Genomic DNA, 25,379 nt, shown 5'->3' on the forward strand with positions numbered 1-25,379 from the left:
ACTGGTTTTTGGAATTTCTTTCACCATTAGAGGGATTGTCTAGTCAAAAAGAAAAGTTCCTCAGGCACTTGGAGCTGCAAAACATAGTACCCATTTGGATCCATTGGAGGTCAGTACATGCATGGTCTGCGCTGACACGGGAAGAGGAGACATCACCGTTTTACCAGCAGTGGGACCGCTGCTGCCTTTGATTGGCTTCAGTTTTCTGGTGATGCGAACAGCGCCTCTTAAAATGTTTATCTGATGACGCACTTCTTAAGTCACCTTATCGCTGCAGCTAATCACAGGCCACAACAGTCCTGCTGGAACGTTACATTTTCTTTTTCTTGTTTTACTCCAGACCTCTGAGCACCTCTCCCTGGTCCATGTGGGTGCCAGTAGGTGCCTATAAGTACAGTACTTTGTTATTTTTCACAGTTCCAAGTTCCTGAGGAGCTTTGCTTTTAGTCCGGAAAACCCAATTACTAGTTCAATATACTGAAATCTCTTTTGTCCCAGATTTCTTCAGGTGGCAGGGTGCTTACAATAACAACTGCACAGGTCGGAGATTTCGGGAAATATACATGTGTGGCACTTAATGCAGCTGGAGAGCAACAAAAGGATTTCAATGTATCTGTGTTTGGTAAGTTTGTGAAATTGAGTTTAGCTTTAATTCTCTAAACTGCACAAAGTTATGGCCCTGAGTGCAGGATACAATATAGGCGCTATGAGTGCACTGAATATAATCCATAAATCGGCTGTAAATAATAAATGGCTTCTGGGCTTGGATCTGCTTGATCTATGCAGAAGAGACTATAGAAGGTCAGCATGTCGCAGTTGTGTACATACAGCAGAGAAGACCCCATAGCTTTTTTTTTTACAGCAGTTTATAAAAAATATGGCAAATTTGTGGCAAAACCTTTAAAGGGGTTATCAGGTCTTTTGCTTAATATGAAATATTCAGGAGTCTGCAGTCACATAGGGTGACTGCAGACTTTATCAAAAGACTGAACAATCGTTTTAAGGGGAACCTGGCAGTGGATTCATGCTGTGCGATCCATGGGCAGCATGTATCAGGCACTGGCTGCATGATTTTAGCCATATATTCTTAACTTTGAAACCCTGCGGCATTTCAGAGAAAATCATACAGTAGTTTAATAGTGGCTGAGGACTGAGCCACAAGAGAGATTAGCCAGACACGTGGGTCTCCAGCAGCTTCTCCCTGTCCACTGCCCTGGAGTCACAGGTGCACCCCTCCTTGTCTGTGTATGGAGGGGTCTGCCATTCTAGTGCAGAGGGTGGGGAGAAATTGCTGGGGAACTGCCTGTCCGACTAGTCTCCCGTGCGACTCTGTCCCTGGTGGTTATTGTACTATGTTTTTCTCTTTAAGAGTTAACTGCAGCTTAAATTGTGCAGAGTGTATGACACAGGCTGCCTGTGGATTGGGCAGGATGTATCAGTTAGGAGGTTCCCTTTAAGTGCCCCTTTTAGCCAGACCTACAGTAGAGTTGAGCGAATTTGTTCGGATTTGTGTCCTAATACGATCGACAGCTAATATTTTTTTTACTGAATATGTTCAGAGAATCAGAACCGATCATCAAACATACATTTGGCACGAATAGGGTACCATTATGGCACGAATATGGCAAATTCAGATTCGGTGACCGAATCCGAACAAATTCACTGAACTCTAGCCAGACCCTCCTCCTCTGAGCAGCTTAACCCGTTAATGACCGCCAATACGTCTTTTAACTGACCTGAGATATAAGAGAATAGCCTCCCCATACAGGTAACAATCCAGCAGCCACGATCAGTGTTTGCACCGTCCACATCTGTTTAACCCCTTAGATGCTGCTGTCAATAACGACTATGTCATATATATGTTTTAAAGAGTGTGGCTTCTCCCTCTTTATCTCCATCGGCACCCTGAGATCATGATTGTATGGTCCTGATGTGTGTCATGGCAATTCATGGCCAAATAGTGGCCTTAGAGTCTGTCGGCTACACTGATCTGTTTAAAAGTCTATGATATTTAGGTTGTAAAAATCAACCTTTTCATTTCTATCATGCCACTTTGTATTAATTCCTGAAAAGCACCTGAAGGGTTAATAAACTACCTGACTGCAGTTTTCAGTATGTCAGGGGGTGCTGTTTTTAAAATGGTATCAGTTTTGGGTGTTTTCCAATATATAGGACCCCCAGAGTCACTTCAAACCTGGATAGGCCCTAAAAAAATTATTTTGTAAATTTCCTTGAAAAAATGAAAAATTACTGCTACATTTGTAAACCTCTTAAAATGCTAATAACATAAAATAACATTTTACAAATGGTGGTGATGTAAAGCAAACATGTGGGAAATATTATTTCTTAATGTTCTGCTATGGTATGACTATCTGAATTAAAGGGATAATCACTCAGAGTTTGAAAATTGCTATTTTTTTTTTACATTTGTCAAATTTCTGATATTTTTTATAAATAACCACAAAACATATCAACCTAAATTTACGATTATCATGAAGTATAAAGTGTCACGGAAAAACATTTTCAGAATGACTGGGATTTGTTGAAGCATTCCAGAGTTATTACCACATAAAGTGACACTGGTCAGATTTTTTAAATTTGTCTCTGTCACTAAGGGGTTAAGAAGTGTAACAATATATATCTGGGTAGCCATTAGGAGGTGCACACATAGTTTCCTAACAGTAAGTTATCTCTAGTAGCAGATTCAGGCGCACAGAATTACAGTTTATAACTGGATAATTGCTTGAAGGGAATCAATAATAGGTAGATACAATTTTCTGTAGTAGCCAATCCCAATTAATGGACTGCTCTGGGGAATAAACAATAGTGCTTAAAATAACAAATAAACAACACCAAAAAGTAGAGACCAGAAGGGCTGAGGAAAGTCCTACATGAGGCATATGTGGAATTACGGGTTGAAGCATTATTTCTTTTTTTTCATTGGCTTAAGGTTTTCAAACTCTAATTTTAGTAGTACACCCCTTCATCCACTTCACCATCTTAACCACAGTTTTGATTGAGCTCAATGTTAAATATGCTTATTTTGTATATTTATTTAATCCGGACTTTACCAGGTGCAATACTCTAAAGAAAATGTCATGATATTTCTCATAAAAAATTTAGTGGCATAATTGCAGCAAAACATAAAATAGGTGAAATAGTTACAAAGAGATTGTCCATATCAAAGTTTATTCCCCATCTTTCCTGAGATTCTGAATGGTAAATGGCATCTGTCTCTTTCGTGGAGCGTGGTAGAAACCATCAAGAAGCACGTGGTTAACTCACATACCAGCTGTTCAATCCTCTGAAGTCTGTGTGAGAGTGAAGAAGAAGCCCCCAAGTGACAGCCCCTCCCTCTTGTGAGACATGGATATATATGTCCCATAGAGCACGTGTTCTATCTATATGGTGTTAACTTTTACTCTGAGCTAAATATATAAGAATAGCATATGTAACTAGATGGGTATTTCCTGAAGGAACTACAGATAGTGCTTTGGAATGGTGCCCGGGCTGCCCCTGCAAGACTTTCACACTTGGGTGCCCCTCAGGCGCTGGTTTGGTAGTTGTAGCCCCTCAGGGTTGAGGCCACTCTGGGTCCGATTTCGTGGGTTGGGTCACTCTGGGTCCGATTTGGTTGGCCTGGGTCACTCTGGGTCCGATTTGGTGGGCGGCGCCACTCTGGGTCCGATTTGGCGGGCGGTGCCACTCTGGGTCCGATTTGGCGGGCGGCGCCACTCTGGGTCCGATTTGGCGGGCGGCGCCACTCTGGGTCCGATTTGGCGGGCGGTGCCGCTCTGGGTCCGATTTGGCGGGCGGCGCCACTCTGGGTCCGATTTGGCGGGCGGCGCCACTCTGGGTCCGATTTGGCAGGCGGCGCCACTCTGGGACCGATTTTAAATACTTAGCACACCTCTCGTGGACGCTGGCTTCGAAATGACACCTCACTGGAGTCTGTGCGTTTAGCGGTTCGGGCCGCATTAACTGCGGAAAAAAGCCTAATAATAATAATAATAACTAGATGGGTATTTCCTGAAGGAACTACAGATAGTGCTTTGGAATGGTGCCCGGGCTGCCCCTGCAAGACTTTCACACTTGGGTGCCCCTCAGATGCTGGTTTGGTAGTTGTAGCCCCTCAGAGTTGAGGATTTGGTGGGCGGGGCCACTCTGGGTCCGATTTGGTGGGCGGGGCCCCTCAGGGGCCGATTTGGTGGGCCGAGCCACTCTGGGTCCGATTTGGTGGGCCGGGCCACTCTGGGTCCGATTTGGTGGCCCGGGTCACTCTGGGTCCGATTTGGTGGGCCGGGTCACTCTGGGTCCGATTTGGTGGGCCGGGTCACTCTGGGTCCGATTTGGTGGGCCGCGTCACTCTGGGTCCGATTTGGTGGCCCGGGTCACTCTGGGTCCGATTTGGTGGCCCGGGTCACTCTGGTTTCGATTTGGTGGCCCGGGTCACTCTGGGTCCGATTTGGTGGCCCGGGTCACTCTGGGTCCGATTTGGTGGCCCGGGTCACTCTGGGTCCGATTTGGTGGGCCGGGTCACTCTGGGTCCGATTTGGTGGGCCGGGTCACTCTGGGTCCGATTTGGTGGGCCGGGTCACTCTGGGTCCGATTTGGTGGGCCGGGTCACTCTGGGTCCGATTTGGTGGGCCGGGTCACTCTGGGTCCGATTTGGTGGCCCGGGTCACTCTGGGTCCGATTTGGTGGCCCGGGTCACTCTGGGTCCGATTTGGTGGCCCGGGTCACTCTGGGTCCGATTTGGTGGCCCGGGTCACACTGGGTCCGATTTGGTGGCCCGGGTCACTCTGGGTCCGATTTGGTGGCCCGGGTCACTCTGGGTCCGAGTTGGCGGGCGGCGCCACTCTGGGTCCGATTTGGCGGGCGGCGCCACTCTGGGTCCGATTTGGCGGGCGGCGCCACTCTGGGTCCGATTTGGCGGGCGGCGCCACTCTGGGTCCGATTTGGCGGGCGGCGCCACTCTGGGTCCGATTTGGCGGGCGGCGCCACTCTGGGTCTGATTTGGCGGGCGGCGCCACTCTGGGTCCGATTTGGCGGGCGGCGCCACTCTGGGTCCGATTTGGCGGGCGGCGCCACTCTGGGTCCGATTTGGCGGGCGGCGCCACTCTGGGTCCGATTTGGTGGGCCGGGTCACTCTGGGTCCGATTTGGTGGGCCGGGTCACTCTGGGTCCGATTTGGTGGGCCGGGTCACTCTGGGTCCGATTTGGTGGGCCGGGTCACTCTGGGTCCGATTTGGTGGGCCGGGTCACTCTGGGTCCGATTTGGTGGCCCGGGTCACTCTGGGTCCGATTTGGTGGGCCGGGTCACTCTGGGTCCGATTTGGTGGGCCGGGTCACTCTGGGTCCGATTTGGTGGGCCGGGTCACTCTGGGTCCGATTTGGTGGGCCGGGTCACTCTGGGTCCGATTTGGTGGACCGGGTCACTCTGGGTCCGATTTGGTGGGCCGGGTCACTCTGGGTCCGATTTGGTGGGCCGGGTCACTCTGGGTCCGATTTGGTGGGCCGGGTCACTCTGGGTCCGATTTGGTGGCCCGGGTCACTCTGGGTCCGATTTGGTGGGCCGGGTCACTCTGACTGACAGCAGGACAAGGGAATGGCTGATAACAGAGAGAAATAGACTGACAGCAGGACGGGGATTGGCTGATAACAGAGAGAAACAGACTGACAGCAGGATGGGGGAATGGCTGATAACAGAGAGAATAGACTGACAGCAGGACGGGGAATGGCTGGTAACAGAGAGAATAGACTGACAGCAGGACAGTGGAATGGCTGATAACAGAGAGAAATAGACTGACAGCAGTACGGGGAATGGCTGATAACAGAGAGAATAATTGCGGGAAAAAAGCCTAATAAGAATAAATAGACTGACAGCAGGACAGGGGAATGGCTGATAACAGAGAGGAGCTGATATTATCTGACTGACAAAACCTGTTTCCTAGTGGGCTCGTAGGCGTTGGCATAGTAACTGCGTCTGACTGCGCATATCAATGAGCTAATCAGCCAGGTGGCAGTTTTGAAATTGCCTCAGAAACCAGGCCATTATACCATATGAGGAAATTTCCCTATTGAAATGCATTGAGCAATGCTTTCCAATGGGGGGAAAACAATTTTCAAACGCAAATTGCGCCAAAACTACAAATCCGATCGACACGAAAAATACTTAGCACACCTCTCGTGGACGCTGGCTTCGAAATGACACCTCACTGGAGTCTGTGCGTTTAGCGGTTCGGGCCGCATTAACTGCGGAAAAAAGCCTAATAATAATAATAATAACTAGATGGGTATTTCCTGAAGGAACTACAGATAGTGCTTTGGAATGGTGCCCGGGCTGCCCCTGCAAGACTTTCACACTTGGGTGCCCCTCAGATGCTGGTTTGGTAGTTGTAGCCCCTCAGAGTTGAGGATTTGGTGGGCGGGGCCACTCTGGGTCCGATTTGGTGGGCGGGGCCCCTCAGGGGCCGATTTGGTGGGCCGAGCCACTCTGGGTCCGATTTGGTGGGCCGGGCCACTCTGGGTCCGATTTGGTGGCCCGGGTCACTCTGGGTCCGATTTGGTGGGCCGGGTCACTCTGGGTCCGATTTGGTGGGCCGGGTCACTCTGGGTCCGATTTGGTGGGCCGCGTCACTCTGGGTCCGATTTGGTGGCCCGGGTCACTCTGGGTCCGATTTGGTGGCCCGGGTCACTCTGGTTTCGATTTGGTGGCCCGGGTCACTCTGGGTCCGATTTGGTGGCCCGGGTCACTCTGGGTCCGATTTGGTGGCCCGGGTCACTCTGGGTCCGATTTGGTGGGCCGGGTCACTCTGGGTCCGATTTGGTGGGCCGGGTCACTCTGGGTCCGATTTGGTGGGCCGGGTCACTCTGGGTCCGATTTGGTGGGCCGGGTCACTCTGGGTCCGATTTGGTGGGCCGGGTCACTCTGGGTCCGATTTGGTGGCCCGGGTCACTCTGGGTCCGATTTGGTGGCCCGGGTCACTCTGGGTCCGATTTGGTGGCCCGGGTCACTCTGGGTCCGATTTGGTGGCCCGGGTCACACTGGGTCCGATTTGGTGGCCCGGGTCACTCTGGGTCCGATTTGGTAGCCCGGGTCACTCTGGGTCCGATTTGGTGGGCCGGGTCACTCTGGATCCGATTTGGTGGGCCGGGTCACTCTGGGTCCGATTTGGTGGGCCGGGTCACTCTGGGTCCGATTTGGTGGGCCGGGTCACTCTGGGTCCGATTTGGTGGGCCGGGTCACTCTGGGTCCGATTTGGTGGGCCGGGTCACTCTGGGTCCAATTTGGTGGCCCGGGTCTCTCTGGGTCCGATTTGGTGGCCCGGGTCACTCTGGGTCCGATTTGGTGGCCCGGGTCACTCTGGGTCCGATTTGGTGGCCCGGGTCACTCTGGGTCCGATTTGGTGGACCGGGTCACTCTGGGTCCGATTTGGTGGACCGGGTCACTCTGGGTCCGATTTGGTGGACCGGGTCACTCTGGGTCCGATTTGGTGGGCCGGGTCACTCTGGGTCCGATTTGGTGGGCCGGGTCACTCTGGGTCCGATTTGGTGGGCCGGGTCACTCTGGGTCCGATTTGGTGGGCCGGGTCACTCTGGGTCCGATTTGGTGGGCCGGGTCACTCTGGGTCCGATTTGGTGGGCCGGGTCACTCTGGGTCCAATTTGGTGGCCCGGGTCTCTCTGGGTCCGATTTGGTGGCCCGGGTCACTCTGGGTCCGATTTGGTGGCCCGGGTCACTCTGGGTCCGATTTGGTGGCCCGGGTCACTCTGGGTCCGATTTGGTGGCCCGGGTCACTCTGGGTCCGATTTGGTGGCCCGGGTCACTCTGGGTCCGATTTGGTGGACCGGGTCACTCTGGGTCCGATTTGGTGGACCGGGTCACTCTGGGTCCGATTTGGTGGACCGGGTCACTCTGGGTTCGATTTGGTGGCCCAGGTTACTCTGGGTCCGATTTGGTGGCCCGGGTCACTCTGGGTCCGATTTGGTGGCCCGGGTCACTCTGGGTCCGATTTGGTGGGCCGGGTCACTCTGGGTCCGATTTGGTGGGCCGGGTCACTCTGGGTCCGATTTGGTGGGCCGGGTCCCTCTGGGTCCGATTTGGTGGGCCGGGTCCCTCTGGGTCCGATTTGGTGGGCCGGGTCACTCTGGGTCCGATTTGGTGGGCCGGGTCACTCTGGGTCCGATTTGGTGGGCCGGGTCACTTTGGGTCCGATTTGGTGGGCCGGGTCACTTTGGGTCCGATTTGGTGGGCCGGGTCATTCTGGGTCCGATGTGGTGGGCCGGGTCACTCTGGGTCCGATTTGGTGGGCCGGGTCACTCTGGGTCCGATTTGGTGGGCCGGGTCACTCTGGGTCTGATTTGGTGGGCCGGGTCCCTCTGGGTCCGATTTGGTGGGCCGGGTCCCTCTGGGTCCGATTTGGTGGGCCGGGTCACTCTGGGTCCGATTTGGTGGGCCGGGTCACTCTGGGTCCGATTTGGTGGGCCGGGTCACTCTGGGTCCGATTTGGTGGGCCGGGTCACTCTGGGTCCGATTTGGTGGGCCGGGTCACTCTGACTGACAGCAGGATAAGGGAATGGCTGATAACAGAGAATAAACTGACAGCAGGACAAGGGAATGGCTGATAACAGAGAGAATAGACTGACAGCAGGACAGGGGAATTGCTGATAACACAGAGAAATAGACTGACAGCAGGACGGGGAATGGCTGATAACAGAGAGAATAGACTGACAGCAGGGCAGGAGAATTGCTGATAACAGAGAGAAATAGACTGACAGCAGGACGGGGAATGGCTGATAACAGAGAGAATAGACTGACAGCAGGACAGGGGAATGGCTGATAACAGAGAGGAATAGACTGACAGCAGTACGGGGAATGGCTAATAACAGAGAGAAATAGACTGACAGCAGGACGGGGAATGGCTGATAACAGAGAGAATAGACTGACAGCAGGACAGGGGAATGGTGATCACAGAGAGAATAGACTGACAGCAGGACGGGGAATGGCTGATAACAGAGAGAATAGACTGACAGCAGGACAGGGGAATGGCTGATAACAGAGAGAAATAGACTGACAGCAGTACGGGGAATGGCTGATAACAGAGAGAAATAGATGGGTATTTCCTGAAGGAACTACAGATAGTGCTTTGGAATGGTGCCCGGGTTGCCCCAGCAAGACTTTCACACTTGGGTGCCCCTCAGGCGCTGGTTTGGTAGTTGTAGCCACTCTGGGTCCGATTTGGTGGGCGCTGTATACTGCGCGGCTCTGCGCTGTATACTGCGCAGCTCTGCGCTGTATACTGCGCGGCTCTGCGCTGTATACTGCGCGGCTCTGCGCTGTATGCTGCGCAGCTCTGCGCTGTATGCTGCGCGGCTCTGCGCTGTATGCTGCGTGGCTCCGCGCTGTATGCTGCGGGGCACTGCGCTGTATAATGCGCGGCTCTCCGCTGTATACTGCGGGGCTCTGCGCTGTATGCTGCGGGGCTCTGCACTGTATGCTGCGGGGCTCTGCGCTGTATACTGCGCGGCTCTGCGCTGTATGCTGCGGGGCTCTGCGCTGTATGCTGCGGGGCTCTGCGCTGTATGCTGCTTGGCTCTGCGCTGTATGCTGCGGGGCTCTGCGCTGTATGCCGCGGGGTTCCGCGCTGTATGCCGCGCGGCCCCGCGCTGTATGCTGCGCGGCTCCGCGCTGTATAATGCGCGGCTCTGCGCTGTATGCTGCGCGGCTCTGCGCTGTATGCTGCGGGGCTCTGCGCTGTATGCTGTGGGGCTCTGCGCTGTATGCTGCACGGCTCTGTGCTGTATGCTGCGCGGCTCTGCGCTGTATGCTGCGCGGCTCTGCGCCGTATGCTGCGCGGCTCTGCGCTGTATGCTGCATGGCTCCGTGCTGTATAATGCGCGTCTCTGCGCTGTATACTGCTCGGCTCTGCGCTGTATACTGCGGGGCTCTGCGCTGTATACTGCGGGGCTCTGCGCTGTATACTGCGGGGCTCTGCGCTGTATGCTGTGGGGCTCTGCGCTGTATACTGTAATAATAATAAGACTACAGATAGTGCTTTGAAATTGTGCTGTGCTGTCACTTTAAGAGCTGATATTATCTGACAAAACGGTGACCTGGTGGAGTTGATAGGCGTTGGCATAGTAACTGTGTCTGACTGTGCATATCAATGAGCTAATCAGCCAGGTGGCATTTGGCAGTTAAGTTATTTTTAGAAATTGCCTCAGAAACCAGACCATTTTAAACGTATAGGAAAATTTCCCTATTGAAATGCATTGAAAACAATGCTTTCCAATGAGGGGGAAACAATTTTCAAATGCAAATTGCACCAAAACTACAAATCCGATCGACATGAAAATAACTTAGCACACCTCTCGTGGACACTGGCTTCGATATGACACCTCACTGGAGTCTGTGCGTTTTACGGTTTGGGCCGCATTAATTGCGGAAAAAAGCCTAATAATAATAAGAATAAGAAGAAGAACTAGATGGGTATTTCCTGAAGGAACTACAGATAGTGCTTTGGAATGGTGCCCGGGCTGCCCCTGCAAGACTTTCACACTTGGGTGCCCCTCAGATGCTGGTTTGGTAGTTGTAGCCCCTCAGAGTTGAGGATTTGGTGGGCGGGGCCACTCTGGGTCCGATTTGGTGGGCGGGGCCCCTCAGGGGCCGATTTGGTGGGCCGAGCCACTCTGGGTCCAATTTGGTGGGCCGGGCCACTCTGGGTCCGATTTGGTGGGCCGGGTCACTCTGGGTCCGATTTGGTGGGCCGGGTCACTCTGGGTCCGATTTGGTGGGCCGCATCACTCTGGGTCCGATTTGGTGGCCCGGGTCACTCTGGGTCCGATTTGGTGGCCCGGGTCACTCTGGTTTCGATTTGGTGGCCCGGGTCACTCTGGGTCCGATTTGGTGGCCCGGGTCACTCTGGGTCCGATTTGGTGGCCCGGGTCACTCTGGGTCCGATTTGCTGGGCCGGGTCACTCTGGGTCCGATTTGGTGGGCCGGGTCACTCTGGGTCCGATTTGGTGGGCCGGGTCACTCTGGGTCCGATTTGGTGGGCCGGGTCACTCTGGGTCCGATTTGGTGGGCCGGGTCACTCTGGGTCCGATTTGGTGGCCCGGGTCACTCTGGGTCCGATTTGGTGGCCCGGGTCACTCTGGGTCCGATTTGGTGGCCCGGGTCACTCTGGGTCCGATTTGGTGGCCCGGGTCACACTGGGTCCGATTTGGTGGCCCGGGTCACTCTGGGTCCGATTTGGTAGCCCGGGTCACTCTGGGTCCGATTTGGTGGGCCGGGTCACTCTGGATCGGATTTGGTGGGCCGGGTCACTCTGGGTCCGATTTGGTGGGCCGGGTCACTCTGGGTCCGATTTGGTGGGCCGGGTCACTCTGGGTCCGATTTGGTGGGCCGGGTCACTCTGGGTCCAATTTGGTGGCCCGGGTCTCTCTGGGTCCGATTTGGTGGCCCGGGTCACTCTGGGTCCGATTTGGTGGCCCGGGTCACTCTGGGTCCGATTTGGTGGCCCGGGTCACTCTGGGTCCGATTTGGTGGACCGGGTCACTCTGGGTCCGATTTGGTGGACCGGGTCACTCTGGGTCCGATTTGGTGGACCGGGTCACTCTGGGTTCGATTTGGTGGCCCGGGTCACTCTGGGTCCGATTTGGTGGCCCGGGTCACTCTGGGTCCGATTTGGTGGCCCGGGTCACTCTGGGTCCGATTTGGTGGGCCGGGTCACTCTGGGTCCGATTTGGTGGGCCGGGTCACTCTGGGTCCGATTTGGTGGGCCGGGTCCCTCTGGGTCCGATTTGGTGGGCCGGGTCCCTCTGGGTCCGATTTGGTGGGCCGGGTCACTCTGGGTCCGATTTGGTGGGCCGGGTCACTCTGGGTCTGATTTGGTGGGCCGGGTCACTTTGGGTCCGATTTGGTGGGCCGGGTCACTTTGGGTCCGATTTGGTGGGCCGGGTCATTCTGGGTCCGATGTGGTGGGCCGGATCACTCTGGGTCCGATTTGGTGGGCCGGGTCACTCTGGGTCCGATTTGGTGGGCCGGGTCACTCTGGGTCCGATTTGGTGGGCCGGGTCCCTCTGGGTCCGATTTGGTGGGCCGGGTCCCTCTGGGTCCGATTTGGTGGGCCGGGTCACTCTGGGTCCGATTTGGTGGGCCGGGTCACTCTGGGTCCGATTTGGTGGCCCGGGTCACTCTGGGTCCGATTTGGTGGGCCGGGTCACTCTGGGTCCGATTTGGTGGGCCGGGTCACTCTGACTGACAGCAGGATAAGGGAATGGCTGATAACAGAGAATAGACTGACAGCAGGACAAGGGAATGGCTGATAACAGAGAGAATAGACTGACAGCAGGACAGGGGAATTGCTGATAACACAGAGAAATAGACTGACAGCAGGACGGGGAATGGCTGATAACAGAGAGAATAGACTGACAGCAGGGCAGGGGAATTGCTGATAACAGAGAGAAATAGACTGACAGCAGGACGGGGAATGGCTGATAACAGAGAGAATAGACTGACAGCAGGACAGGGGAATGGCTGATAACAGAGAGGAATAGACTGACAGCAGTACGGGGAATGGCTGATAACAGAGAGAAATAGACTGACAGCAGGACGGGGAATGGCTGATAACAGAGAGAATAGACTGACAGCAGGACAGGGGAATGGTGATCACAGAGAGAATAGACTGACAGCAGGACGGGGAATGGCTGATAACAGAGAGAAATAGACTGACAGCAGAACGGGGAATGGCTGATAACAGAGAGAAATAGACTAACAGCAGGATGGGGAATGGCTGATAACAGAGAGAATAGACTGACAGCAGGACCGGGAATGGCTGATAACAGAGAGAATAGACTGACAGCAGGACAGGGGAATGGCTGATAACAGAGAGAAATAGACTGACAGCAGTACGGGGAATGGCTGATAACAGAGAGAAATAGATGGGTATTTCCTGAAGGAACTACAGATAGTGCTTTGGAATGGTGCCCGGGTTGCCCCAGCAAGACTTTCACACTTGGGTGCCCCTCAGGCGCTGGTTTGGTAGTTGTAGCCACTCTGGGTCCGATTTGGTGGGCGCTGTATACTGCGCGGCTCTGCGCTGTATACTGCGCAGCTCTGCGCTGTATACTGCGCGGCTCTGCGCTGTATACTGCGCGGCTCTGCGCTGTATGCTGCGCAGCTCTGCGCTGTATGCTGCGCGGCTCTGCGCTGTATGCTGCGTGGCTCCGCGCTGTATGCTGCGGGGCACTGCGCTGTATAATGCGCGGCTCTCCGCTGTATACTGCGGGGCTCTGCGCTGTATGCTGCGTGGCTCTGCACTGTATGCTGCGGGGCTCTGCGCTGTATACTACGCGGCTCTGCGCTGTATGCTGCGGGGCTCTGCGCTGTATGCTGCGGGGCTCTGCGCTGTATGCTGCTTGGCTCTGCGCTGTATGCTGCGGGGCTCTGCGCTGTATGCCGCGGGGTTCCGCGCTGTATGCCGCGCGGCCCCGCGCTGTATGCTGCGCGGCTCCGCGCTGTATAATGCGCGGCTCTGCGCTGTATGCTGCGGGGCTCTGCGCTGTATGCTGCGGGGCTCTGCGCTGTATGCTGTGGGGCTCTGCGCTGTATGCTGCACGGCTCTGTGCTGTATGCTGCGCGGCTCTGCGCTGTATGCTGCGCGGCTCTGCGCTGTATGCTGCGCGGCTCTGCGCTGTATGCTGCATGGCTCCGTGCTGTATAATGCGCGTCTCTGCGCTGTATACTGCTCGGCTCTGCGCTGTATACTGCGGGGCTCTGCGCTGTATACTGCGGGGCTCTGCGCTGTATACTGCGGGGCTCTGCGCTGTATGCTGTGGGGCTCTGCGCTGTATACTGTAATAATAATAAGACTACAGATAGTGCTTTGAAATTGTGCTGTGCTGTCACTTTAAGAGCTGATATTATCTGACAAAACGGTGACCTGGTGGAGTTGATAGGCGTTGGCATAGTAACTGTGTCTGACTGTGCATATCAATGAGCTAATCAGCCAGGTGGCATTTGGCAGTTAAGTTATTTTTAGAAATTGCCTCAGAAACCAGACCATTTTAAACGTATAGGAAAATTTCCCTATTGAAATGCATTGAAAACAATGCTTTCCAATGAGGGGGAAACAATTTTCAAATGCAAATTGCACCAAAACTACAAATCCGATCGACATGAAAATAACTTAGCACACCTCTCGTGGACACTGGCTTCGATATGACACCTCACTGGAGTCTGTCCGTTTTACGGTTTGGGCCGCATTAATTGCGGAAAAAAGCCTAATAATAATAAGAATAAGAAGAAGAACTAGATGGGTATTTCCTGAAGGAACTACAGATAGTGCTTTGGAATGGTGCCCGGGCTGCCCCTGCAAGACTTTGACACTTGGGTGCCCCTCAGGCGGTCCGATTTGGTGGGTTGGGTCAATCTGGGTCTGATTTTGTGGGCGGGGTAAATCTAAATCCGATTCGGTGGGCGGGGTCACTTTTGGTCCGATTCTGTGGGCGCGGCCACTCTGGGTCCGATTCGGTGGGCGGAGCCACTCTGGGTCCGATTTGGTGGGCGGGGCACTCTGGGTCCGATTTGGTGGGCCGGGTCCCTCTGGGTCCGATTTGGTGGGCCGGGTCACTCTGGGTCCGATTTGGTGGGCCGGGTCACTCTGGGTCCGATTTGGTGGGCCGGGTCACTCTGGGTCCGATTTGGTGGGCCGGGTCACTCTGGGTCCGATTTGGTGGGCCGGGTCACTCTGACTGACAGCAGGATAAGGGAATGGCTGATAACAGAGAATAGACTGACAGCAGGACAAGGGAATGGCTGATAACAGAGAGAATAGACTGACAGCAGGACAGGGGAATTGCTGATAACACAGAGAAATAGACTGACAGCAGGACGGGGAATGGCTGATAACAGAGAGAATAGACTGACAGCAGGGCAGGGGAATTGCTGATAACAGAGAGAAATAGACTGACAGCAGGACGGGGAATGGCTGATAACAGAGAGAATAGACTGACAGCAGGACAGGGGAATGGCTGATAACAGAGAGGAATAGACTGACAGCAGTACGGGGAATGGCTGATAACAGAGAGAAATAGACTGACAGCAGGACGGGGAATGGCTGATAACAGAGAGAATAGACTGACAGCAGGACAGGGGAATGGTGATCACAGAGAGAATAGACTGACAGCAGGACGGGGAATGGCTGATAACAGAGAGAAATAGACTGACAGCAGAACGGGGAATGGCTGATAACAGAGAGAAATAGACTAACAGCAGGATGGGGAATGGCTGATAACAGAGAGAATAGACTGACAGCAGGACCGGGAATGGCTGATAACAGAGAGAATAGACTGACAGCAGGACAGGGGAATGGCTGATAACAGAGAGAAATAGACTGACAGCAGTACGGGGAATGGCTGATAACAGAGAGAAATAGATGGGTATTTCCTGAAGGAACTACAGATAGTGCTTTGGAATGGTGCCCGGGTTGCCCCAGCAAGACTTTCACACTTGGGTGCCCCTCAGGCGCTGGTTTGGTAGTTGTAGCCACTCTGGGTCCGATTTGGTGGGCGCTGTATACTGCGCGGCTCTGCGCTGTATACTGCGCAGCTCTGCGCTGTATACTGCGCGGCTCTGCGCTGTATACTGCGCGGCTCTGCGCTGTATGCTGCGCAGCTCTGCGCTGTATGCTGCGCGGCTCTGCGCTGTATGCTGCGTGGCTCCGCGCTGTCTGCTGCGGGGCACTGCGCTGTATAATGCGCGGCTCTCCGCTGTATACTGCGGGGCTCTGCGCTGTATGCTGCGTGGCTCTGCACTGTATGCTGCGGGGCTCTGCGCTGTATACTACGCGGCTCTGCGCTGTATGCTGCGGGGCTCTGCGCTGTATGCTGCGGGGCTCTGCGCTGTATGCTGCTTGGCTCTGCGCTGTATGCTGCGGGGCTCTGCGCTGTATGCCGCGGGGTTCCGCGCTGTATGCCGCGCGGCCCCGCGCTGTATGCTGCGCGGCTCCGCGCTGTATAATGCGCGGCTCTGCGCTGTATGCTGCGGGGCTCTGCGCTGTATGCTGCGGGGCTCTGCGCTGTATGCTGTGGGGCTCTGCGCTGTATGCTGCACGGCTCTGTGCTGTATGCTGCGCGGCTCTGCGCTGTATGCTGCGCGGCTCTGCGCTGTATGCTGCGCGGCTCTGCGCTGTATGCTGCATGGCTCCGTGCTGTATAATGCGCGTCTCTGCGCTGTATACTGCTCGGCTCTGCGCTGTATACTGCGGGGCTCTGCGCTGTATACTGCGGGGCTCTGCGCTGTATACTGCGGGGCTCTGCGCTGTATGCTGTGGGGCTCTGCGCTGTATACTGTAATAATAATAAGACTACAGATAGTGCTTTGAAATTGTGCTGTGCTGTCACTTTAAGAGCTGATATTATCTGACAAAACGGTGACCTGGTGGAGTTGATAGGCGTTGGCATAGTAACTGTGTCTGACTGTGCATATCAATGAGCTAATCAGCCAGGTGGCATTTGGCAGTTAAGTTATTTTTAGAAATTGCCTCAGAAACCAGACCATTTTAAACGTATAGGAAAATTTCCCTATTGAAATGCATTGAAAACAATGCTTTCCAATGAGGGGGAAACAATTTTCAAATGCAAATTGCACCAAAACTACAAATCCGATCGACATGAAAATAACTTAGCACACCTCTCGTGGACACTGGCTTCGATATGACACCTCACTGGAGTCTGTCCGTTTTACGGTTTGGGCCGCATTAATTGCGGAAAAAAGCCTAATAATAATAAGAATAAGAAGAAGAACTAGATGGGTATTTCCTGAAGGAACTACAGATAGTGCTTTGGAATGGTGCCCGGGCTGCCCCTGCAAGACTTTGACACTTGGGTGCCCCTCAGGCGGTCCGATTTGGTGGGTTGGGTCAATCTGGGTCTGATTTTGTGGGCGGGGTAAATCTAAATCCGATTCGGTGGGCGGGGTCACTTTTGGTCCGATTCTGTGGGCGCGGCCACTCTGGGTCCGATTCGGTGGGCGGAGCCACTCTGGGTCCGATTTGGTGGGCGGGGCACCTTAGGGACCAATTTGGTGGGTGGGGTCACTCGGTCCGATTTGGTGGGCTGGGCACCTCAGGGTCTGATTTGGTGGGCTGGGCACCTCAGGGTCCGATTTGGTGGGTGGGGTCACTCTGGGTCCGATTTGGTGGGCGGGGTCACTCTGGGTCCGATTTGGTGGAAGGGGTCACTCTGGGTCTGATTTGGTGGAAGGGGTCACTCTGGGTCCGATTTGGTGGGCGGAGCCACTCTGGGTCCGATTTGGTGGGCGGGGTCACTCTGGGTCTGATTTAGGGGGCGGGGTCACTCTGGGTCCGATTTGGTGGGTCGGGCCCCTCGGGGTCCGATTTGGTGGGCCGGGCCTCTCGGGTTCCGAATTGGTGAGCGGGGTAATCTACTATCTAATTGTCTAAGGGCACTTCCGTCTTTCTGTCTCACAACACCGCTACGTCATCATCTCATGAGACCGCAATGCACTCTTGGGACCGGAGCGTGCAACAAGCATCGGGTACCGGCCACTCCAGGTGCAACAAGCATCGTGTACCGGCCGATCTAGGAGGTGCAACAACCATCAGATACCGGCCGCTCCAGGAGGTGAGTATGTAACTTTTTTATTTTAATTCTTTTTTTTTTTTTTTAACAGGGATATGCAGAATACTATGTGACTGGACAATATACTACGTGACTGGGCAGTATAACTACGTGGCTCTGCGCTGTATACTGCGTGGCTCTGCGCTGTATACTGCGTGGCTCAGCGCTGTATACTACGCGGCTCTGCGCTGTATACTACGTGGCTCTGCGCTGTATACTGCGCGGCTCTGCGCTGTGTACTGCGTGGCTCTGCGCTGTGTACTGCGCGGCTCTGCGCTGTGTACTGCGCGGCTCTGCACTGTGTACTGCACGGCTCTGCGCTGTGTACTGCGCGGCTCTGCGCTGTGTACTGCGCGTTCTGCGCTGTATACTGCGCGGCTCTGCGCTGTATACTGCACGGCTCTGCGCTTTGTACTGTGCGGCTCTGCGCTATATACTGCGTGGCTCTGCGCTATATACTGCGTGGCTCTTCGCTGTATACTACGCGGCTCTGCACTGTGTACTGCGCGGCTCTGCGCTGTGTACTGCGCGTGTCCGTGCTGTGTACTGCGCGTGTCTGCGCTGTATACTGCGCGGCTCTGCGCTGTATACTGCGCGGCTCTGCGCTGTGTACTGCGCGGCTCTGCACTGTGTACTGCACGGCTCTGCGCTGTATACTGCGGGGCTCTGCACTGTATACTGCGCGGCTCTGCGCTGTGTACTGCACGGCTCTGCGCTGTGTACTGCGCGGCTCTGCGCTGTGTACTGCACGGCTGTGCGCTTTATACTGCGCGGCTCTGCGCTGTGTACTGCACGGCTCTGCGCTGTGTACTGCGCGGCTCTGCGCTGTGTACTGCGCGGCTCTGCGCTTTATACTGCGCGGCTCTGCGCTGTGTACTGCGCGGCTCTGCGCTGTGTACTGCGCGGCTCTGCGCTGTGTACTGCGCGGCTCTGCGCTTTATACTGCGCGGCTTTGCGCTGTGTACTGCGCGGCTCTGCGCTGTGTACTGCGCGGCTCTGCGCTGTGTACTGCACGGCTCTGCGCTTTATACTGCGCGGCTCTGCGCTGTGTACTGCACGGCTCTGCGCTGTGTACTGCGCGGCTCTGCGCGGTATACTGCGCGGCTCTGCGCTTTATACTGTGCGGCTCTGCGCTCTGTACTGCACGGCTCTGCGCTGTCTACTGCGCGGCTCTGCGCTGTGTACTGCTCGGCTCTGCGCTGTGTACTGCGCGGCTCTCCGCTTTATACTGCGCGGCTCTGCGCTGTGTACTGCGCGGCTCTGCGCTGTGTACTGCGCGGCTCTGCGCTTTATACTGCGCGGCTTTGCGCTGTGTACTGCATGGCTCTGCGCTGTGTACTGCGCGGCTCTGCGCTGTGTACTGCACGGCTCTGCGCTTTATACTGCGCGGCTCTGCGCTGTGTACTGCACGGCTCTGCGCTGTGTACTGCGCGGCTCTGCGCTGTGTACTGCACGGCTCTGCGCTTTATACTGCGCGGCTCTGCGCTGTGTACTGCACGGCTCTGCGCTGTGTACTGCGCGGCTCTGCGCTGTGTACTGCGCGGCTCTGCACTGTATACTGCGTGGCTGTGCAATATACTACGTGGACATGCATATTCTAGAATACCCGATGAGTTAGAATCGGGCCTCCATCTAATAATCATAAGACTACAGATAGTGGTTTGGAATTGTGCTGTACTGTCACTTTAAGAGCTGATATTATCTGACAAAACTTGTGAGCTGATGTAGAGTTCATAGGCGTTGGCATAGTAACTGTGTCTGACTGCGCATATCAATGAGCTAATCAGCCAGGTGGCAGTTATTTTTAGAAATTGCCTCAGAAACCAGCCCATTATAAACGTATGGGACAATTTCCCTATTGAAACGCATTGAAAGACTTTTTTCAAACACAAATTGCGCAAAAACTACAAATCCGATCGGCACGAAAAATACTTAGCACACCTCTTGGGGACGCTGGCTTCGAAATGACACCTCACTGGAGTCTGTGAGTTTAGCGGTTCGGGCCGCATTACGTGCGGACTGAATAATAAGAATAAGAAGAAGTTTACCACGGTGGAATAACAGTATAGTGCTTTGTTCCAAAGCACTATAACTAGATGGGTATTTCCTGAAGGAACTACAGATAGTGCTTTGGAATGGTGCCCGGGCTGCCCCTGCAAGACTTTCACACTTGGGTGCCCCTCAGGTGCTGCTTTGGTAGTTGTAGCCCCTCAGGGTTGAGGCCACTCTGGGTCCGATTTGGTGGCCCGGGTCACTCGGGGTCCGATTTGGGGGGCCGCGCCACTCGGGGTCCGATTTGGCGGGCTGCGCCACTCGGGGTCCGATTTGGCGGGCCGCGCGACTCGGGGTCCGATTTGGCGGGCCGCGCCACTCGGGGTCCGATTTGGCGGGCCGCGCCACTCGGGGTCCGATTTGGCGGGCCGCGCCACTCGGGGTCCGATTTGGCGAGCCGCGCCACTCCGGGTCCGATCTGGCGGGCCGCGCCACTCCGGGTCCGATTTGGGGGGCCGGGTCACTCCGGGTCCGATTTGGCGGGCCGCGCCACTCTGGGTCCGATTTGGCGGGCGGCGCCACTCCGGGTCCGATTTGGCGGGCGGCGCCACTCCGGGTCCGATTTGGCGGGCGGCGCCACTCCGGGTCCGATTTGGCGGGCGGCGCCACTCCGGGTCCGATTTGGCGGGCGGCGCCACTCCGGGTCCGATTTGGCGGGCGGCGCCACTCCGGGTCCGATTTGGCGGGCGGCGCCACTCCGGGTCCGATTTGGCGGGCGGCGCCACTCCGGGTCCGATTTGGCGGGCGGCGCCACTCCGGGTCCGATTTGGCGGGCGGCGCCACTCCGGGTCCGATTTGGCCGAATGGCGCCACTCCGGGTCCGATTTGGCGGGCGGCGCCACTCTGGGTCCGATTTGGCGGGCGGCGCCACTCTGGGTCCGATTTGGCGGGCGGCGCCACTCTGGGTTAACCCCCAGATAACCTATGTGAAAATTTCCCTATTGAAAAGCATTACAATGAGGGGAAAAAACATTTTCAAACGCAAATTGCGCCAAAACTACAAATCCGATCGACACGAAAAATACTTAGCACACCTCTTGGGGACGCTGGCTTCGAAATGACACCTCACTGGAGTCTGTGAGTGAAGCGGTTCGGGCCGCATTACGTGCGGACTGAATAATAATAATAACTAGATGGGTATTTCCTGAAGGAACTACAGATAGTGCTTTGGAATGGTGCCCGGGCTGCCCCTGCAAGACTTTCACACTTGGGTGCCCCTCAGGCGGTCCGATTTGGTGGGTTGGGTCAATCTGGGTCTGATTTTGTGGGCGGGGTAAATCTAGGTCCGATTCGGTGGGCGGGGTCACTTTTGGTCCGATTCTGTGGGCGCGGCCACTCTGGGTCCGATTCGGTGGGCGGAGCCACTCTGGGTCCGATTTGGTGGGCGGGGCACCTTAGGAACCAATTTGGTGGGTGGGGTCACTCGGTCCGATTTGGTGGGCTGGGCACCTCAGGGTCTGATTTGGTGGGCTGGGCACCTCAGGGTCCGATTTGGTGGGTGGGGTCACTCTGGGTCCGATTTGGTGGGCGGGGTCACTCTGGGCCCGATTTGGTGGAAGGGGTCACTCTGGGTCCGATTTGGTGGAAGGGGTCACTCTGGGTCTGATTTGGTGGAAGGGGTCACTCTGGGTCCGATTTGGTGGGCGGAGCCACTCTGGGTCCGATTTGGTGGGCGGGGTCACTCTGGGTCTGATTTAGGGGGCGGGGTCACTCTGGGTCCGATTTGGTGGGCCGGGCCCCTCGGGGTCCGATTTGGTGGGCCGGGCCTCTCGGGTTCCGAATTGGTGAGCGGGGTAATCTACTATCTAATTATCTAAGGGCACTTCCGTCTTTCTGTCTCACAACACCGCTACGTCATCATCTCGTGAGACCGCAATGCACTCTTGGGACCGGAGCGCGCAACAAGCATCGGGTACCGGCCACTCCAGGTGCAACAAGCATCGTGTACCGGCCGCTCTAGGAGGTGCAACAACCATCAGATACCGGCCGCTCCAGGAGGTGAGTATGTAACTTTTTTATTTTAATTCTTTTTTTTTTTAACAGGGATATGCAGTATACTATGTGATTGGACAATATACTACGTGACTGGGCAGTATAACTACGTGGCTCTGCGCTGTATACTGCGTGGCTCTGTGCTGTATACTGCGTGGCTCTGCGCTGTATACTACGCGGCTCTGCGCTGTATACTACGCGGCTCTGCGCTGTATACTGCGTGGCTCTGCGCTGTGTACTGCGCGGCTCTGCGCTGTGTACTGCACGGCTCTGCGCTGTGTACTGCGCGGCTCTGCACTGTGTACTGCGCGTTCTGCGCTGTATACTGCGCGGCTCTGCGCTGTATACTGCGCAGCTCTGCGCTTTGTACTGCGCGGCTCTGCGCTATATACTGCGTGGCTCTTCGCTGTATACTACGCGGCTCTGCGCTGTGTACTGCGCGGCTCTGCGCTGTGTACTGCGCGTGTCCGTGCTGTGTACTGCGCGTGTCTGCGCTGTATACTGCGGGGCTCTGCACTGTATACTGCGGGGCTCTGCGCTGTATACTGCGTGGCTCTACGCTGCGTACTGCGCGGCTCTGCGCTGTATACTGGGTGGCTCTGCGCTGTGTACTGCGCGGCTCTGTGCTGTGTACTGTGCGGCTCTGCACTGTGTACTGCGCGGCTCTGCGCTGTGTACTGCGCGGCTCTGCGCTGTGTACTGCGCGGCTCTGCGCTTTATACTGTGCGGCTCTGCGCTCTGTACTGCGCGGCTCTGCGCTGTGTACTGCGCAGCTCTGCGCTGTATACTGCGCGGCTCTGCGCTGTGTACTGCGCGGCTCTGCGCTGTGTACTGCGCGGCTCTGCGCTGTGTACTGCGCGGCTCTGCGCTGTGTACTGCTCGGCTCTGCGCTGTGTACTGCGCGGCTCTGCGCTGTGTACTGCGCGGCTCTGCGCTGTGTACTGCACGGCTCTGCGCGGTATACTGCGCGGCTCTGCGCTTTATACTGTGCGGCTCTGCGCTCTGTACTGCACGGCTCTGCGCTGTCTACTGCGCGGCTCTGCGCTGTGTACTGCTCGGCTCTGCGCTGTGTACTGCGTGGCTCTCCGCTTTATACTGCACGGCTCTGCGCTTTATACTGCGCGGCTTTGCGCTGTGTACTGCATGGCTCTGCGCTGTGTACTGCGCGGCTCTGCGCTGTGTACTGCACGGCTCTGCGCTGTGTACTGCACGGCTCTGCGCTTTATACTGCGCGGCTCTGCGCTGTGTACTGCAGAGCTCTGCGCTGTGTACTGCGCGGCTCTGCGCTGTGTACTGCACGGCTCTGCGCTTTATACTGCGCGGCTCTGCGCTGTGTACTGCACGGCTCTGCGCTGTGTACTGCGCGGCTCTGCGCTGTGTACTGCGCGGCCCTGCGCTTTATACTGCGCGGCTCTGCGCTTTATACTGCGCGGCTCTGCGCTGTGTACTGCACGGCTCTGCGCTTTAAACTGCGCGGCTCTGCGCTGTGTACTGCACGGCTCTGCGCTGTGTACTGCGCGGCTCTGCGCTGTGTACTGCGCGGCTCTGCGCTTTATACTGCGCGGCTCTGCGCTGTGTACTGCGCGGCTCTGCGCTGTGTACTGCGCGGCTCTGCGCTGTGTACTGCACGGCTCTGCGCTTTATACTGCGCGGCTCTGCGCTGTGTACTGCACGGCTCTGCGCTGTGTACTGCGCGGCTCTGCGCTGTGTACTGCACGGCTCTGCGCTTTATACTGCGCGGCTCTGCGCTGTGTACTGCACGGCTCTGCGCTGTGTACTGCGCGGCTCTGCACTGTGTACTGCGCGGCTCTGCGCTTTATACTGCGCGGCTCTGCGCTGTGTACTGCGCGGCTCTGCGCTGTGTACTGCGCGGCTCTGCGCTGTGTACTGCACGGCTCTGCACTGTATACTGCGTGGCTGTGCAATATACTACGTGGACATGCATATTCTAGAATACCCGATGAGTTAGAATCGGGCCACAGTCTAATAATCATAAGACTACGGATAGTGGTTTGGAATTGTGCTGTACTGTCACTTTAAGAGCTGATATTATCTGACAAAACTTGTGACCTGGTGAGCTGATGTAGATTTCATAGGAGTTGGCATAGTAACTGTGTCTGACTGCGCATATCAATGAGCTAATCAGCCAGGTGGCAGTTATTTTTAGAAATTGCCTCAGAAACCAGCCCATTATAAACGTATAGGAAAATTTCTCCATTGAAACGCATTGAAAGACTTTTTTCAAACACAAATTGCGCAAAAACTACAAATCCGATCGACACGAAAAATACTTAGCACACCTCTCAGGAACGCTGGCTTCGAAATGACACCTCACTGGCGTCTGTGAGTTTAGCGGTTCGGGCCGCATTACGTGCGGACTGAATAATAAGAATAAGAAGAAGTTTACCACGGTGGAATAACAGTATAGTGCTTTGTTCCAAAGCACTATAATAATAAGAAGAAGAAGTTATCCACGGTGGAATAACAGTATAGTGCTTTGTTCCAAAGCACTATAATAAGAAGTTATCCACGATGGAATAACAGTATAGTGCTTTGTTCCAAAGCACTATAATAAGAAGTTATCCACGATGGAATAACAGTATAGTGCTTTGTTCCAAAGCACTATAATAATAATAAGTTATCCACGTTCGGATTACAATATAGTGCTTTGTTCCAAAGCACTATAATAATAAGAATAAGAAGAAGTTATCCACGATGGAATAACAGTATAGTGCTTTGTTCCAAAGCACTATAATGACAGCAAAAGGCAATGTGCTCAGCACAGAATTGAGAATAAGAATAAGTCAGTAATCAATAATTAATATTTAACAATTCCCTCTTTTGAGGGTGACGGACATTGATTGGAACCCTCAAAATAGATATATTGACAATAAGATCTTCTTCTTTTCTTCGTCGTTGGCAAAATAATTTAATGTCCATAATAATAACTAGATGGGTATTTCCTGAAGGAACTACAGATAGTGCTTTGGAATGGTGCCCGGGCTGCCCCTGCAAGACTTTCACACTTGGGTGCCCCTCAGGCACTGGCTTGGTAGTTGTAGCCCCTAAAGGGGTGAGGCCACTCTGGGTCCGATTTGGTGGGTGGGGTCACTCTGGGACCAATTTGGTGGGCGGGGTCACTCTGAGACCGATTTGGCGGGCGGCGCCACTCTGGGTCCGATTTGGCGGGCGGCGCCACTCTGGGTCCGATTTGGTGGGCGGCGCCACTCTGGGTCCGATTTGGTGCGCGGCGCCACTCTGGGTCCGATTTGGCGGGCGGCACCACTCTGGGTCTGATTTGGCGGGCGGCGCCACTCTGGGTCCGATTTGGCGGGCGGCGCCACTCTGGGTCCGATTTGGGGGGCGGCGCCACTCTGGGTCCGATTTGGCGGCCCGGGTCACTCTGGGTCCGATTTGGCGGCCCGGGTCACTCTGGGTCCGATTTGGCGGGCCGGGTCACTCTGGATCCGATTTGGTGGGCCGGGTCATTCTGGGTACGATTTGGTGGGCCGGGTCACTCTGGGTCCGATTTGGTGGGCCGGGTCACTCTGGGTCCGATTTGGTGGGCCGGGTCACTCTGGGTCCCATTTGGTGGCCCGGGCCACTCTGGGTCCCATTTGGTGGCCCGGGCCACTCTGGGTCCCATTTGGTGGCCCGGGTCACTCTGGGTCCCATTTGGTGGCCCGGGTC

The 25,379-nt window shown here is 55.4% G+C and overlaps 1 protein-coding gene across 1 annotated transcript in view; it reads left to right on the top strand.

Moving 5' to 3' along the window:
• Window positions 1–25,379, top strand: part of HMCN1 (hemicentin 1) — a 768,245-nt gene that overhangs the window by 312,223 nt on the left and 430,643 nt on the right. The window contains exon 40 of the mRNA XM_077275842.1: window positions 499–622. Within this exon, the coding sequence (XP_077131957.1) occupies window positions 499–622 (124 nt within the window). The remainder of the gene's footprint in view (window positions 1–498; window positions 623–25,379) is intronic.

The sequence above is a fragment of the Ranitomeya variabilis genome, chromosome 8 (genome assembly GCF_051348905.1).
Source record: "Ranitomeya variabilis isolate aRanVar5 chromosome 8, aRanVar5.hap1, whole genome shotgun sequence".
NCBI classification, from domain to species: Eukaryota; Metazoa; Chordata; class Amphibia; order Anura; family Dendrobatidae; genus Ranitomeya; species Ranitomeya variabilis.